Source organism: Pelodiscus sinensis, chromosome 4 (assembly GCF_052426305.1).
Source record: "Pelodiscus sinensis isolate ZL-2025 chromosome 4, ASM5242630v1, whole genome shotgun sequence".
NCBI classification, from domain to species: Eukaryota; Metazoa; Chordata; order Testudines; family Trionychidae; genus Pelodiscus; species Pelodiscus sinensis.
Window position 1 is genome coordinate 2228177 of NC_143055.1, and position 16984 is coordinate 2245160.

General features: G+C 54.4%; 2 protein-coding genes across 3 annotated transcripts in view; both read right to left on the bottom strand.

The window, feature by feature from the left end:
- Positions 1–12287, bottom strand: part of LOC106731420 (uncharacterized) — a 29723-nt gene extending 17436 nt beyond the window's left edge. The window contains exons 1-4 of one of the 2 annotated variants that reach the window (XM_089777709.1): positions 12014–12287; positions 7505–7618; positions 4903–5010; positions 1838–1956 (exon numbers count right to left, since the gene is read on the bottom strand). In XM_089777709.1, coding sequence (XP_089633835.1) covers positions 1892–1956; positions 4903–5010; positions 7505–7618; positions 12014–12074 — 348 coding nt within the window. In that variant the 5' untranslated portion in view covers positions 12075–12287 and the 3' untranslated portion in view covers positions 1838–1891. Of the gene's footprint in view, positions 1–1837; positions 1957–3586; positions 4840–4902; positions 5011–7504; positions 7619–12013 lie in introns of those variants that run through there. The other variant, XR_016349359.1, reaches the window with a different exon arrangement.
- LOC142829725 (C-type lectin domain family 4 member K-like) overlaps positions 1–16984 on the bottom strand; it is a 197788-nt gene that overhangs the window by 108761 nt on the left and 72043 nt on the right. The window lies entirely within an intron of this gene.

Genomic DNA, 16984 nt, shown 5'->3' on the forward strand with positions numbered 1-16984 from the left:
GGCACGGAGCACACGCTGCGTGTCTGGGCGTGATGTGACTGGATTTCAGCAGGAATGTGAAATCCTGTTGTGTGTTTGCCCCACATTCTGTGTAAAACGAGCCAAGTGCGGTGTCTATTGAAACCTGACATTCCGCTACTCATAGACATGTACGATTTGGTGTGAGACTTCATGCGTATGGGCTCTGTACGTGTATTTTAAATTCTGCTTCTGAGAGGAAGCAGCAGGAGTCACCCACCTACAATGGGGCATGGCTACTGGGGGTGCTTCTCCACAGCACCCTACCCTCGAAAAAAGCTATGCAAATTGCACAGCTAATTTTGGCCTTATTTTGAAATAGAGCGCTATTCCAACGACTGCCTTAGTTCTCATGGAACGAGGATTACAGGGATGCTGGAATAGCATGCCCACCATTTTGAAATCTGTTTTGAAATAATGGGTCCATTTAAAGACATGAAATTGCTACTTTGGGGTATTTGCAGTATCCCGAAATAGCCCCGCTGTCTGGATGGAGCATAAGGATGTCGCAGAGGCATGTAAATTAGGCTAGCCGACATAGGCATTAAAGCTGGGATTTAAATATCCCCGGCTTCATTAAAATAAAAATGGCCGCTGCGCTGTGCCGGCTCAGCTGATCGTCAGCAGAACACGCGAGTCAAGACACGGATTGGTCGACAGGGAACACCTTTGTCGACCGCTTCTGTAAACCTTGTTTCACGAGGCATAAGGGAGCGATCAGCAAAGGCTTCCCCTGTCGACCGATCCGCGTCTTGACTCGTGTGCTATGCCGACGATCAGCTGAGCCGGCACAGCGCGGCGGCCATTTTTATTTTAATGACGCGAGGGATATTTAAATCCCGGCTTCATTGACTATATCGGTATGTCTAATTTACATGCCTCTGGCCACAGAGGCATGTAGTCTAGACATACCCTAAGCGAATAACTGTGCTTCTTGGACACTGGCCCGTAAGTGCTGCCAGTAAGCATCTCAGGAATTCTGCAGCAAACCTGCAGGGACCTCACTGCCTCTTGCCTAAAAAGGACTGAGTCCTGTGTGGACAGGTGAGTTGCTGGTGGGACAAACTCCAGTTTGGAAGATACTTTTACACAGCGAGAACAATGGGATTCCCTCCACGTGGGCAAGGGTATAGCAAAGGCCTTACAGTTTCCTCCCTCTTTGTCTTCACTCCTGCTCTTCACTTCAGAAGCAGTTTTGCTTTGAATTGGGCCGGAAAGGGTGGTTGACATCTTAACAGAGACGTGTTCCAGAGACTCAGAACGTAGCAGTTTATTCCATCTGCACCAGGAACTTGGTGACACCTGTATCTCCTGTGATTTCTTTAACAATTCTATTGTTAACCCTCCCTCCCTCCCTCCTTCCTTCCTTCATTTAGATTGAAAATGCTAAAAAACTGGCCAAGTGAGCTCTTTTGGGTAAGGTCTGAGGTCAGGCGTGTCTGGGCGGATTGTGCGTGACACTTCTTGCTGGCCGGTGTGGCAAACAGAAGTGCTCTGTGTGACTGGTTTGGTGCCGTTTAGTGAAGGACCCCCAGTCTTCCGCTATAAGTGACCCTGTTTCTAAGCAACTGGCCCTGGTTTGACCCTGTCAATGGTGCCCCCAGCAAACCTTTCTGTTACCCTGGGCGCCCGCTCTGAGCAAAGGGGCGTGCGCAGGAATTCCTGATAGGGTTCATTTCTGTTGGGGCAGTACCTGGAAGCCTGTCTCAGGATCGGGCCCCCTGCGCTGGGGGCTGCACAGACCCAAGGGGCTGAACAGTTGCTGCTGAAAGAGCTTGTGTCGAGACATTAACAGAGGATCAGTCTCCCTGTTACTCACCCGCTGCTGGCGTCTGCTCTGTATTCTGAGCCGTCCACCCAGTGCCAGCAGCCTTCATTCCCCAGGTTGGTGAGTCCAATCCAGTGGGGTTTTCTCTTGGTCTCCTGGATGATGAACTCCTGCCCAACACAGATCCCAGCATGGCCAGGCCACCCAAGACAGGCTGCAGGGGCAGGGGCAAGTGCAGATGCTTGGGCTGAACAGACCAGGAAGGGGAGCAGGCGTCTGGGGGTGTGACCAGGCACTGGGCAGCGGCAGACACAGTGTCCGACCCCAAGCGCTGTCAGCGACTCGCTGGGAGACCCTGTGGGAGTCCTGGAGCATCTCTGGGCCTGGGTCTGCACGGGGTAACCACGGCGACCTGTCCCAGAGCATCCCCAGCGCAGCCCCCTCGGCGCTGGGCTGCGGTAGGTACTGGGAGGGCCAGAGGACGGAGCCGAGAGCAAAGTGTTGCCCTGCAGCAGGGTGCGATTTCCGGCCGCACAGGCCGGGGGCTCTTGTGGGTGGGGGGGGGGCAGGATTCTCGGAGAGGGGCACGGCCCCTTGCCACAGGCCTTCTGGCTACAGGTGTCAGACTGTCCAGCAGGCGCTCAGGCCTCAGCCCAGAGGATCAAGGTTTCCTGGGCCCCTGGGGCCTCCCTCCCCCCTCCTTCCACTTGTGGGCCTGGCCCCACTCTGCATCTTCCTCCTGCAGCCCTGCCCGTCCCACTCACGGTCCAGCCCCATTCTCCATCTCCTGTTCTGTCTCTTCCTCAAGGCTCCGCCCCCTTCCTGACCATTCGCTGAGGCCCCGCCCCCATTCCCTCCCCTCCCTCCATCGCTGGCCCTCCCCCACCCTCACTCACTTGCTCACTCTCACCGGGCTGGGGCAGGGGGTTGGGGTGCAGGAGGGGGTCAGGGCTCTAGCTTGGGGTGCAGGCTCCAGGGTGGAGCCAGTAGGGAGGGGCTCGGGGTGCAGGAGAGAGCTCCAAGCTGAGGCGGAGGGTGGAGGTGTGGCAGGGGATAAGGGCCATGGGGTGGGGATGTGGGCTTGGAGGTGGGGCCAGACATTAGGGATTCAGGACGCGGGAGGGTGCTCCGCAATGGGGCAGGCGTCTGGGGGCTTGGGGTGCAGAAGAGAATGAGAGCTCCAGCTCCAGGAGGAATAACAGGTAGTTCGAACTAGGGCTTTACTTCGAACTACCGGGTCCCTGCCGCGTGTAGACGTGGGCACTTAGTCCGGGCTTGTAAATTTCAAAAATGGCGACCGGCCGGGAAGATGCAAATCAAGCGTGGGATATTTAAATCCCGGGCTTGAACTGCAACTTCGAATGCCTACATTAGCCTCCCTAGTTCGAACGAGGGGGCTAGTGTAGACAGACCCTGACAGGGCTCAGGGCTTCCGACATCCCCAGGGGGGTATTTGCTGGGGGCAGGGCGCCCATTTTCCTGGGGTCCCTGGGCACAAGCCCCATCGGCCCATTGGATAATCCACCCCTGCCTGAGCCCAGCCTGGAGAGGGATCGCAGGGGACCCAAATCCCCTTCTCACTGACCCCCAGACTCTGGCACTGTGCCCCTGCCCATCTCTGCTTCTTAACTGATGAGTGGATCTCTGTGTCAGGTTCCAGGGCTGGGTATACTCGCCCAGAGTTTGGCACAAGGCACGTTGCAGGTTTGCTGCCTCAGCTGTCACCCACCCACCTCCTGCTTCTGACATAAAACCAGGCCCTGACCCACGGTCCAAGCCCCAGGAGGATCCTGCACTCACCTGCTCCCCCTGGGAGGAGACAGGGGTCAGGTGTGAGCCCTGAGACACACAGAACTGCTGGGCCTCCAACCACGACTTCTCTTCTTGGGAGAAGTAATAGAGGTTCCCACCGTGACCCCTCCAGCCTGCGGAGAGCTTTGTCCCCACGTCCTCTGGGAACAGAGACTGGGGTCAGACACCTGGGCTAGTCACAGGGCTCCCCGTGCTTCATTTCCCCTGCCCCTCGGCTGCCTCAGGCCCAGGGAGTGTCTGAGCCTGGTTCTCCAGTCGCTCAGTGAATCACTTTGGTGGCCGTAGGGAAGGATCCCAGAGACGCTGCAGAGAGCAGCCAGCCCGGGGTCCCTCCCCCAGCACGGAAATGCAGCTGTGTCTGGGCTGGAGCATGGGCCGGTGCCAGTGCAGAGCAGTACGGCTGTAATGGGAATGGGAAGACACCGCTCAGCTGAGCTGGTGGGGGAACTCAGGTCGGGGGAGGGGATGTAGCAGGCCCCACTCTAAGCAGCTCCCAGTGGAGATAGACGCTGGGTGGGAGAAGTTGTTTTCCCAAAGGGCAGCCGAGGTGCAGAGACGCATACTGGGTCCCACGGGAAGTTTGCAGCAGGTCTGGGAACTGAATCAGCTCCCTGAGCTCCAGGCCTGTCTCCCCGGCCACGTCTTCCTGACACTGCCACCCTGTGACCTGTGAGCGCGTCCCCTGCACCTGAGTGACTCTGGGCCACAGACGGAGTGTGTGCACAGCCCTGCCAGATGGACGGACGGGCAGTTGTAGCACTGCCCACAAGGGGGCGCTCTGCCTCCATCAGTGTGACAGGGGCTGGTACCCAAACTGTTGTAGCTGCCTAGGAAGGGCTCAGAGGTTGGGGGCAGAGGAAAAATGAGGCCCAAGAGAGCAGCTCCACCGGTGCCCAGCTTCCACCACAGTCTGAATTCAGCCCTGTCTGGCTCATAAGCTGCATCTCTCTGCCCCGCGAGTGTGACCCCAACACCACCGAGCCGGGGGGACTCTGGCGTGAGAGACACACTAGTGAAAGGACAGAAGACGCTGACCACTAGGCCTCCTGGTCAGGCACGGGGAAGGATGCAGCAGCCAGCCACTGCCAGGAGGTGGTAGGGGGGAGCCTGGTGCAGCCATTCACACCTGGGAACAGAGCCCCCATGGGCAGAGGAGTGTGCAGAGCAGCAGCCGATTGGACAGGGAGAAGGCCAAGGGGCAGGGGACACGCAGATGCACCCACCAGCCTCCAGCCAGGCGCGTGCTCAGCTTCCAGGCCTGGGGAGGGAGTGACCCTGCTGCTGGGCCCCAGGCTGAGACTTACTGTCCGATTCCCTGGCGGGCGCAGCCGAGGTGTTAGTGGGCTGCAGGGAGACTCTCAGGGTCCACGCGGCTTCTTCCACCTCCTGCATCCGGCTCCGTCCCTGGGAATCTAGAGATCAGGTGTCGGTGGGTCAGCGACCGGACTGACCTGGCTGGGGACGCGCCAGGCCCAGAGCAGGGCCTGCCCCACACACCCGCCTGAGTGCGATGGCTGTGGCTGTCTCTTTGCAAGCCTCCCCCGCGGGCACACGGGAGCCCAGGCCGGTCGGGTCACTGCTGCTGCACGGGGCACCCCTGAGGTAGGGGGGCAGCTCTGTGGGGCAGGGAGCTGCGCCCGACACGCCGCAGGCAGGTCAGTGTGAGGGGAAACTCCCCGGCTGGGAGTCCCTGGGACAGTGGGTCACACGCCTGCGGAGGTCGGGGAAGCTCTTTGGCTGGGGGATACCAAGGGGGCTGGAGCCCTCTGCCTGGGTGGGGTCAGACACCACAGGCCCTGCGGCTGGGCCGTGTCTCTGGCGGCGTGGCCCCGCCCAGCTCCCTCTTGTCTCCTTAGCTCGGCCCTCCTCAGCCTGACCCAGCTCATATGGGGCATGGAGGACGGGACTCTCTCCAGCTGCGTCATTCCCTCATTGGCTAACCCGCCCTGTCAATCAAACTGACCTCTCCCCATTGGTCCTTGGGGTTGTCAATCACAGGGTCCTGGTTTCTCATAGACCCACCCCCGCGCTTTTGCACTGGGAGGGGAACCCCCCCACTAGTGCATGTGAGTGAGGGACCAGCAGCCCCCTGACACCTGCCTCTGGGCGGGGCCGAGACTGGCTGCCCCTCGTGTCCCCTCCCCGCCGCTGGCTCTGCCGTTCTCCGACCCGCGTTCCTGCAGCGCCCGGCCCTGTGGGGCTGAGTCCTGCTCCTGGCACCGTGCCCGTCCAAGTGCCCGCCCACGGCCCTGCCGGCTCTGCTGCCGGCGCCTCTCACCCCCTCGCTGCTCTCCATAGGCCAGGCCCTCGCCCGTGTCCAGGCACCCGACTGCCAGCGATTTTGGGGCAAACCAGGAGCCCAAATGCCGCTGAGGCCCCAGCCCAGGGGGAGGAAATCGACTGCAGAGGCGCAACCTCGATTTACACTGAACCAGCAGCCGCCTTTGTTCCCACCGGGGGGATGGCCCGTGGGGCTTGTTCCCGCTCTCACTAGGAGCATCCTCATGGGGCTGGGACAGGCCGGGGCGGTGAGCAAGCCCCACACAAAGCAAACCCCCAGCGGCACCCGCCTCCTGCCCACGCTCCCCTCACAGTCCAACTCCCCTTTCCCGCTCTCGGCCGGCCTCCCTGTCACTGCTAGGCTGCCTTCCCCGGCCCCTACGGAGGGAGCCCCACCCCGGCCTGCTGTGCTCACAGGCTGGGCGTTGGCCTGCCCTGGCCCTGAGGAGGGCGGTTATTGCTAGTTAGGGCCCCGCTGGGGGCTGTATGAAGAAGGCTCCTACAGGGCGAGAGGGGAGACTGGCTCTGGCTGGAGAGCAGGAGGGGCCTGGCTGCTGGAGGTAGATCAGGGCTGTGGAAGGCAGGCAGCCTGGGAGCTCTGGCCAGAGAGGCAGCCAGGATAGGCAAAGGCAGCAGGTCCCACCCCCTTGCCAGTGGTGAGTGGCCATGTCAGAGCACAGTGTGCCCCTGAGGCAGGGCGAGATGAAGACTGGCCGTGGGTCCCTGAGGCAAGGTGGGCAGAGGGGGACTGGGTGTTCCCTGGGAGGGGAGGGCCCTGCAGTGCTGAGACTGATGGCCCCCTCCCCAAGGGGGCTGAGACACACTGCAGCGGGCACTGCTGGAGGTCCAAGAGCTACGTGCGTCTGAGGACGCTGGGAGACCCCGGCCAGAGGGAGGCTTCAGAGAGCAGACAAAAGCTAATCCCCAGTGACAGCCCCTTACTGCCTGTGCTGCAAACAGTCACACTTGCCAGAGCCCCCTCAGTGATCCCAGGAAGAGGGGCCCTCCCCCCTCTGCTCCTTCAGCTCCCCACTCAAACACCCCTCTTGCCAGATGGGGCTGGGGGCTGCAGGGCAGGGGCTCTGTGGCGGGCAGGGAGTTAAACCAGCCCCACACTCCCAGGCCAGGCCCGAACCCCTGGGCTGGCCTCTCTCTGGCGGGTGGACGTTTCCAGTGGCGCCAGGGCCACACCTGGGCTGAGGTTCGTGCTGGTGACACGTGATCAGGCAGGGACCCAGCGTGCCCCTCGGAGCGAGGTCAAGCAGGCGGGGTTGCCACACGTGGCATGAAGCCAGGGAGCTGATGCTGGGGCAGGACGAAGGACACCGCGCCCACCCCTGAGAGGTGGCTGTCTGACCCCTCCTGAGACCCCTCCAGCGCGGGAGACCACGGCCTCCCTAGGCGACTGTGCCAGGGCTTGGCCATCGGTAGCGTTAGAACGTTTGTGCTGCTGTCGAACCCCAGGGCAAGATCTCACAGCGCCATTCCAACGCCCTGAGCAGGAGAGTTCCTGGAGGGACAGCCGGAAATGCGGGCGCCATGCTGCTGAGAACGGGGCGGCCCCTGCGCACTGGAGCCAGCTGGCCTGTATGGAAGGGGGAAACACGGGGCGGTCACTGAACTTACATAGAAGCGTCACAGCGAGGAGGGAGGAGGCCAGGGCCAGGACCAGGAGTAGCACCGCTGGGGTGATGCCTCTCGTCCTCTGTGACCAAGGAACCGATCTCTCTGGAAGAGTTCCTGGAATGAGAAGAAGAAAGAAATCCATGAACAATTACAGCTCACAGGCCACCGACCAAGGTAACTCTCACCCTCCAATCTAACATCAGTTAACCTCATATTGCATAGGAACATATGAAGAGGTATATTGGGTCAGGCCTAAGGTCCAGCTAGCCCGGTATCATGTCTACCAACAGTGACCAAAGCTAGGTGCCCCATAGGCAATGAACAAAACAGGGAATTATCAAGTGATCCCTCCCCTACTGCCCATTTCCAGCTTCTGACAGAGGTAGGGACACCATCCCTGCCCATCCTGCCTGATGGCCATTGATAGACCTGACCTCCATGAATTTATCTAGTTCTTTTTTGAACCTTATTAAAGTCCTGGTCTTCGCAACATCCTCTGGCAAGGAGTTCCACAGGTTGACTGTGTTGTGCGAAGAAATACTTCTGTTGCTTTGTTTTAAATCTGCTGCCTATTCATTTCATTATGTGACCCCTTCTTTTTATATAATGCAATGAGGTGAACATCACTTTCTTATCTACTGTGTTCTCGCTAGTTGTGATTTTATAGACGTCTATTATATCGTCCCATGCTTGTCCCTTTTCCAAGCAGAAAAGTCCTCATCTTATTAATCTTTGTTCACAGGGAAGCTGTTGCAAACCCCTAATTAACGTGTTGCCCCTTTCTGAACTTTTCCTATTCTAATAGATATTTTTGAGATAGAATGACCACATCTGTACGCAGTATTCAAGGTTTGTCATATTACAGATTGATATAGAGGCAATATGATAATTTCTATGCCTTTCTTAATGACTGCTGGTATTCTCTTGGCTTTTTGATGGTCACTGCAAACAGAGCAGATGTTTTCAGAGACCAATCCACAATGACTGCAAAATCTCTTTCTTTACTGGCAATAGCTAATTTAGACTCCACCATTTTATAGGTATACGTGCGATTGTTTTCCACTGTGCGTTACTTTGCATTTATCAATACAGAATTTCATCCATTCACTGTTGATGAATGCAAAGTAAGGCACATTGGAAAACTGTAACAGCCACTTTGTAGCCCAGTCCCCTGGTTGTGTGAGATCTGTTTATTACTCTTTGCAGTCTGCTTGAGGCGTAAATATCTTGAATAGTTTTGTACTATCTGCAAATTTGGCCACCTCCCTATTTCCCCTTTTTCAGATCCTGGCATCACATTAGCTGCCCTCCAGGCATTTGGTACAAAAGCAGTGAGGAAAGTCACTTAACATTTCTTATAGGCCCTGTCCTATCACAACCCGGGTCCCTGCTGGCTCTTTAAATAGCTCCCTGCTGGCTTTTGCCGCAGTTCAGCCAGCCATGGCCAGAGCTGTACACTTACCTTCATCCTAGTACAGATGCTGATTTAAAGGATCGGTTACAAGCCACAGTTAGTTGTTCTGCAATTTCCCATTTGAGTTCCTTCAGAACTCTTGGGTGAAAGCCATCTGCTCCCGGGGACTTGTCACTGTTGAGTTTCTCAATTTGTTCCAAAACCTCCTCTAGCGACACCTCGATCTGGGACAATTCCTCAGATTTGTCACCTAAAAAGAATGGCTCCAGTGTGGGAATCTCCCCAATATCCTCAGCTGTGAAGGCTGAAGCAAAGAATTCATTCAGCTTCTCCGCAATGATCTTATCACCCTTGAGGGCTCCTTTAGCATCTCGTTCATCCAGCCCCCTCCCGCTCCGGTTGTTTAGCAGCTTCCTGCTTCTGATGGACTTTGAAAAAAAAATTGCTATTGCTTCTTGAGTCTTTTGCTAGGTTTTGTTTCACTTTTTCGTCTCTTTCTGCTTCTTGTACTTTGTGCTTTGGCCAGAGTGGCCCTTTTTGGGTTTCCTTAGTAGATTTTTAAAGTTTGAAACATTCATTTGAGTTGAGCCGCTATTATGCTTTCCTTGAACAGTTTCCATGCAGGTTGCAGGGAAGTCACTTGTGGCATGGTGCTTTCAATTTCTGTTCCACTAACTTTCTGGAGCCGCTGTGGAATATTCCCTGCCCTAGGGATGTTAAATCTAGTTATTGTACAGTCATTGTTCTCAAGTAGCTGATCTGTATTCACCTCTTGGACCAGATCCTGTGCTCTGCTTTGGACTAAATCAATAGGACAAGCTGCTCTAAGAAGCAACCTTTAAGGTGTTGGGGAAGTTCATCTCTGCATCCCACCTGGAGGTGACATGTACCCAGTCAACGGGGGGATAGCTGAAATCACCGATTACCTAGTTTTTCATTCTTACCGGCGCTCTGATCTCTGTGAGCATTCCTGGGCAGGTGTTCAGTAAGCCTGTCTAAGCTGCAGCGCTATATCGGGATACCAGAGGTGACTCGAAATAGCTATTCCATGTCTTTTGAGCACGGCTGTTATTTTTCAATATAACAGGGTGGCTATGCCAATGTCCCCATAAGCCTCATTCCACGAGGAGTAAGGGACGTTTCGACATAAGTGCTCTGTAGACAGCGCCACATTTCAAAGTAAGCTATTTCGAAATTGACTCAAAGTACTCTAGGTAATTTGCATAGCTCACTTTATGTAGATTGCTTGGAGCTACGGATGCAGCGTAGACACACCCGAATAGTCCCTACTGCTGTAGTCTCATCAGTCAAGTATGGGATTGCTGTCCCTAGAGAGTCCAGGCTGCAGTCTGGTTCATTTAGGACTTTTTCTTCATTGGATTCTGTCACATATAGTGTCACTCCCCCGGCATGACCGGTTCTCTCCTTCCGATGTATTTTGTACCCTGACATTCCTGTTTCTCCTTGATCCCCTCCTCCCACCATGCCAGTCAGTCCGTGACTGTGGCTAAGAGCAACAGCTGAATCAGGCCAAATAAGGTCCGACCTCACCTGAACTTGACTCTGAAAGCTGGCCCTTCCCCAATGAGGAGTGACTCCAGTGCTAGGCAGGCTTCCTGTGATAGAGGTCCAGCAGCAGGATGACTCCCTGCAGACACATTTCTTGAGATTGAAGTTTAGGGCTTGTGCAGTCTAAGCCCATTGAGTATTTTTATATGGCAAAGGGAACCAGAAACAACTTATAAAAAACCAAAACAAAGAGGAAATGAAATGAAGGAGAACTTACGTTTTTCAAGAGAAGTCAAACAAGAGGAAGTATTGCTTTGCATAACACACAGCCAACCTGCGGAACTCCTTGCAGAAGGATGTGGTGAAGGCCTAGACTAGACCAGGGTTCAAGAAAAAGCTAAATAAATTAATGGAGGGCAGGTCCATTGCGGGCTGTTAGCCAGGATGGGCAGAGATGGTGCCTCTAGTCCTTGTTTGCAGAAGCTGGGAATGGGCAACAGGGGATGGATCACTTGAAAAGCAGGGCTGACAGCACTAGCGTGCTCCGAAGGGCCTTTCTACAGCATCCCTGTCCAAGACCCAACCCCAGGATGCTGGGAGCAAGAGAGCCAAGGGGGGAATCACAGGGCAAAGCCAGCAAAGTGTTTCCTTTGCACATTAAAGGATGAAGACTAGATTTGCATGGGATCCAGGACCTATGTGTAGACAGAGGCAAGTGTGCTCGGTGTGGTCTTCCCAAGGAGAACAGCAGCTGCTGGGAGACACAAGGCCATCAGATTCTCTGCTCTCTGAAAATCTCAGCCTGGTGCGTCCCCCGGTCTGGACCTCAGGCATTAACTAGTACCGCTCCTTCCCCGTGGGGCGTGTTTCTGGGACCGCCAGGGGGAAGCTGCCTCTCACTGATGTGTTGAGTTTCCAGTTCTCAGCCTCTATGAAAACACATTCTGAGGGGGGCTTCTCCGTGGCCCAGCGCAGGCGACTGTTCTGCCTGGAGTGTCCCTTTGTCACAGCAGACAGCCCAGCTGAGCTCCGTGCTTGGCTGCAGCTGCCTCCCGCCCCTGGGATCCTCACCCGCCCTCCTCCCCACCTCCTCAGCCCCTCCTCCCTGCCCTTCTTGCACCTTCCCAGGCCAGTTCCATGTGCTCAGAGCAGAACAGCTGGCCCATGGCATCTGGCAGCACGGACACCACAGGGCAGACAGAAACCCACAGGGGAGGCCTCACCCAGCTCACACCTGCCTGGCCATAGCACCGAGAGGGGCCCCTTGTGCTGGGAGCTTTAGGGAAACAGCCTTGTGCCTGTCTCCGAGCTTCCAGATCCACTTGCTCCTTATCCTTGGAGGAACAGGCTCCCTTCCCCCCTCCCCGCGCCAGGGGAGCCCCTTCCCTGCTAACACAGCCAGTGCTGCCCTGCCCCAGCCGCTCAGGGAGAGAGGCCAGTGCTCCGGCAGGGACAGGGCAGAGGGAAGGAATGGGGGTGACTTGCTGAAACCAGAAGCCGAGAGGCACCAGAATGCTCCTCCAGACACTGCAAGGCCAAGGAGAGCCCAGCGGGGGCCCAGGGTCGGGTGCAGCCCGTGTGCTTACCTTTTAGTGGGGGAGCAGCTTCCGACACCTCCATCTTCTCATATACATTCTCCCTCGCCATTCTCTGCCTGTGCACAGAGCCGGGACCCTGCTCACTGGCACCTGGGTCCTTTCCGCTGCCTGCCGGGTGAGGGCCTCCCTCTGACCCTCTCTGGCCTGAAATAGAAATGGGAAGTGATGCCTGCCAGCTGCTTGGGGTAATGGTGCCACGGCAGAGAGAACTTCTGAACTCCTTGCACAGCTCGCAGGGCGTGTGGCCTGGTGGTGAGAGCAGCCCTGGCGCCAGCTGGGCAATGTGCAGTCTGGCCTAGTGGTGGAAGCGAGAGTTCTGCCGACTGGCTACAGCTGGGTCTGGTGTGGGCAGCACCGAGGAAATGAGCCAAGAGTCAAGAACCAAATGCCAGATCCAGAATGGGGGACACCGCAGCCCACAGCCTGTCGAGACTGAGGCGAGGGCCAGTTTGGGTTTCTACAGGGTGGAGAGTAGTGTAACCTCGACAGCATTCATCACCGTACAACTATGACAGGTGGCCACGCCCCTTTTAGGGCTTGTGTCCCACCTTCATCCGCATTTCCGATCATGTCAAGGGAGGCGCTGTTGCCCATTTTGAAAAAAAAGTATTAATTTTTAATAACATAAGAATGGCCAGATTGGTCAGATGAAAGTTCCTCTCACCCGGTGCCCTGTCTGCCATGACCAGTCCAGGGTGCCCCAGAGGGACTGAACAGAACAGGGAATCATCTGACAGAGGCCAGGGACACCATTCCTACCCAGCCTGGCTGATAGCCATTGATGGACCTCGCCTCCATGAATTTATCTAGTTCTTTCTTGAACCCTGTTAGTGTCCAGGTGTTCACAACCTCCTCTGGCAAGGAGTTCCACGAGTACTGTGTGAAGAGAAACTTCCTTTTGTTTTAAACCTCCTGCCTATTAATTTTATTTGATGACCCCTAGTTCTTCTGTTATGGGAACAAGTAAACAACTTTTCCTTGTTCACTTTTTCCACACCTGTCATGATTTTATAGACCTCTGTAAGCCTCCCCCTTAGTCTCCTCGGGTATGTCTACACTACCACTCTAGTTCGAACTAGGGTGGTTAATGTAGGAAACCGAAGTTGCAAATGAAGCCCGGGATTTAAATATCCCGGGCTTCATTTGCATCTTGCCGGGCGCCGCCATTTTTAGGGAATGAGGTGTACCGGTAGTTCGGATTAGAGAGCCTAATCCGAACTACGTACTCCGTGCCGTGTGTAGCCGCGGACACGGAGTCCGAACTATCAGGGCTTTAAAAATGGCAGCGCCCGGCAAGATGCAAATGAAGCCCGGAATATTTAAATCCCGGGCTTCATTTGCAACTTCGGTTGCCTACATTAACCACCCTAGTTCGATCTAGGGTGGTAGTGTAGACATACCCATCTTTTCTAAGCTGAAAAGTCCCAGTCTTTTTAATCTCTGCTCATATGGGACCCCTTTCAAACTCTCATCACTTTTGTTGCCCTTTTCTGAACCTTTCTTTTTTGGGATGAGGCGACCACATCTGTACGCAGTATTCAAGATGTGGGCATCCCATGGTTTTATACAGAGGCAATAAGAAATTATCTGTCTTATTCTCTATCCCTTATTTAATGACTCCTAACATTCCTTTTGCTTTTTTGACTGCAGCTGCACACTTAGTGGATGTCTTCAGAGAACTGTCCACAGTGACTCCAAGATCTCTTGCTTTGCTGTAGCCAAATTAGTCCCCATCATTTTGTATGTCTAGTCGGGATTGTTTTTTCCAATGTGCATTGCTTTACATTCATCTACATTACATTTCTTTTGCCATTTTGTTGCCCAATCACTTAGTCTGGTGAGATCTTTTTCAAGCTCTTCACAGTCTGCTTTGGGCTTATCTATCGACCCATGACCCATCGCTATTCTTTCCTCATTTTGCTCTACACTTGTCTCAAAGCACAATCAAAGCACATTCTCCTAGCCAAATATCTCCTCCGGCTCCTCTGTTCCTGACCGGTATGGATCTGTCCAGGGTGCTGCTTCCCTCTGCCTTCAAGGCAGCCAGTCTCCCTCACTGAGCTCCAGGGATCCACTCACCCTGCTCAGCTGTGCAGCTTTTCCACCCTGATTGGTTGCTCCTCACAACCCCTCTCCTATTGGCTGCTTTTCATGTGCCCCCTCACCCTAGTTTCCAGGCTTCTCCAGCTGGCTGCACACAATGGGTTAATGTCTGGTGAGTGGTGCAGAGCAGAAGGTGCACCGTGGGGCCCAGTCAGAGGACACAGGGCACATCCCACTCAGAGCCATGCTGAGAGCGGATTTCAAAGCCAGCACCAAGCTTTACAAAAAGGGTTCTAAAGCTGAGGGCAGGGTGTGAGCACGTAGTAATCTGGGGTCTGGGCCTGGTTTAACCCTGCAGCTCTTACTCACGTGGACAGGGGACTTTCAGCCAGGCACAAACTTTCTGTGTCTGTCTTTCTGTCCCAATACCAGCCTGCCCCTCAGTCCAAATTCACCCATTTGTAAAGTGCCGTGAGCTCTTGGCTTGGAGTTGCAATCGAAGGGTCACTAATGCTGTCTGCTGGAGAACTACAGGTTGGCCCTGCCTGGCCTGGCACCCTTGGGACCTGATAGGTCTTGAACCAAAGAGTTTGCCGAACACGGGGAGGTGAATGTTGGCCCCTCTGCTGCCAGCCTCCAAATTCCATCTCTGGTCCCAGACTGCCAGGCGCCCTGCTAGATTCGACACCCAGCTGCCAGCTTCCCTGCTACTGGTTTCTGGGCATCTTGCTGCTGGCCCCTGGCCCCGGCTGGGCTCCACTCTTGGCCATCAGCCCTCTTTTGGGCTCTGCACCCAGCTGCTAGATTCTCTGATCTTGGAGTCCCTGAAGATGCCTGACCACAGATGTTGCCAGACCAGAGAGTCCAGGACCAGCGAGGGTCAACCTGTGCCCCATATCCTCACATACCCTGGATGGGGTGATCTGTTGGGAGCTCCCCCAAAACAAACAGGTGCTAGTTGGGGAGCATTCTCCCTTAGTGTGAATTAGCCATAAAAACATAGGAACGTAAAATGACCATACCAGGTCAGACTAAAGATCCATCCAGCCCAGTGTCCTGTCTTCCAATAGTGGCCTATGCCCGGTGCCCCAGTGGGAATGAACAGAACCCGGAATCACCAAGTGATCTCTCCCCTGTCACCCATTCCCAGCTTTAGACAAACAGGCTAGGGACATCCTCCCTACCCCTCTTGGCTCATAAGTATTGATGGACCTAACCTCCATGAATTTATCTTGCTTTTTTTGAACCTGTTATAGTCTTGCCTCTGACAACATCCCCTGGCAAGGAGTTCCACAGGTTGATTCAGCTTTGTCATAAGAAATACTTTCTGTTGGTAGTTTTAAACCTGCTGCCTATTAATTTCATTTAATGACTCCTAGTTCTTGAGTTACAAGAAATAAACAAACAACCACTTCCTTATTTCCTTTCTCCATACCTGTACACCTCCATCCTACTGATCCTCACTCATCTCTGCACCAGTCTTATTCATGTCTCTTCGTATGGAAGCTTTTCCACACTCCTGAACATGCTGGATGAGTACGGAGGCAATATGAGAGTTTCTGTCTTATTGTCCTCTATCCATTTCCTTAGGATTTGCAACATTCTGCTTGTTTTTTTTTTTAACTGTTACTGCACATTGAGAAGCTGCTTTCAGGGAACTGTCCACAATGACGCCCAGATCTCTCGAGTGGTAACAGCTAATTTAGTTGCCAGCATTGTATATGGGTAGTGGGGATTGTTTCTAATGTACATTACTTTGCATTGATCAGCACTGAGTGTCACCTGCTATTTTGTTGCCCTGTCATCCCATTTTGTTCCTCTTCGCAGTCTGCTTAGGATTTAACTGTCTCAATTAGTTTTGTATCATGTCAATTTTGCCACCTCATTTTATACTCTTAATCCAGCTGATTTATGAATATGTTGAATAGTTCGGGTCCCAGTGCAGATTCCTGGGGAGACACACCACTAGTTATCTCTCTAGTCTGAAAAATAACCATTTATTTCTACCCTTTGTTTCCTATCTTTTAACTTACACAGGAAAGGACCCTCCTTAGCCCATGACAGTTTATTTGGCTTAAGAGCCTTTGGTGAGGACCTTGTCAAAGTCTTTCTGAAAACGTAAGCACACTAGATCCGCTGGCTCCCCCTTGTCTGCAGGCTTGTGGACCCCCTCAAAGAATTCTAGTAGACTGGTGAAGCCTGATTTCCCTTTACTGAAACCATGTTGACCTTTTCCCAGGAGATTAAGTTCATCTGCACCTGACAAATCTGTTTCAACCAGCTTTCCTGGTACTAAAGCAAGGCTTACTGCCTTGTAATTGCTGGTTCACCTGTGGAGCCTTTTTTAAAAATTGGCACCGCATTAGCCATCCTCCAGTCATGTGGTACAGAATCTGATTTAGAAACCACAGTCAGTTCTGCAACTTACATCCCATGTCAGGGCGGGTCAACGCTCCGTCCTCGCTCTCTGTCCTCAGCAAAGATGCTTCTGAATTCAACAGCAGGAGTGTGGACAAGTGGAGGAGCCCCTAGGGCCCCTTTTATAATCTTGCCCAGGGGGAGGGAAATCCATGGTTCTTCGGTGCGAAGGGATCTTCCAGAATTCCTCAGATGTTCACTTTTGGGCCAGCGTCCATGCGGCACAGCTCTTCACGGAGTCGCCGGCACGTGAGTAGCACAAACAGGATCAGCAAAGCACAAGTTTGTATCAGACACCCCCCGGGGCAGGTTGCACAGAACTGGGGGCAAACACACACCTGTGGGTGCAACAAGAACCTGCAAGGGCCTAGGAAAATCCAATAGTGTCGCAGGTGGATGCAGCAGGAAACCTCGCTGGACAGCTGCTTCTTGTAGCATCCCGCCCCCGCCAGACGCCATCAACTCCTCCCCCTGAAGTCAGGTAAGGAGGCGTGCGGG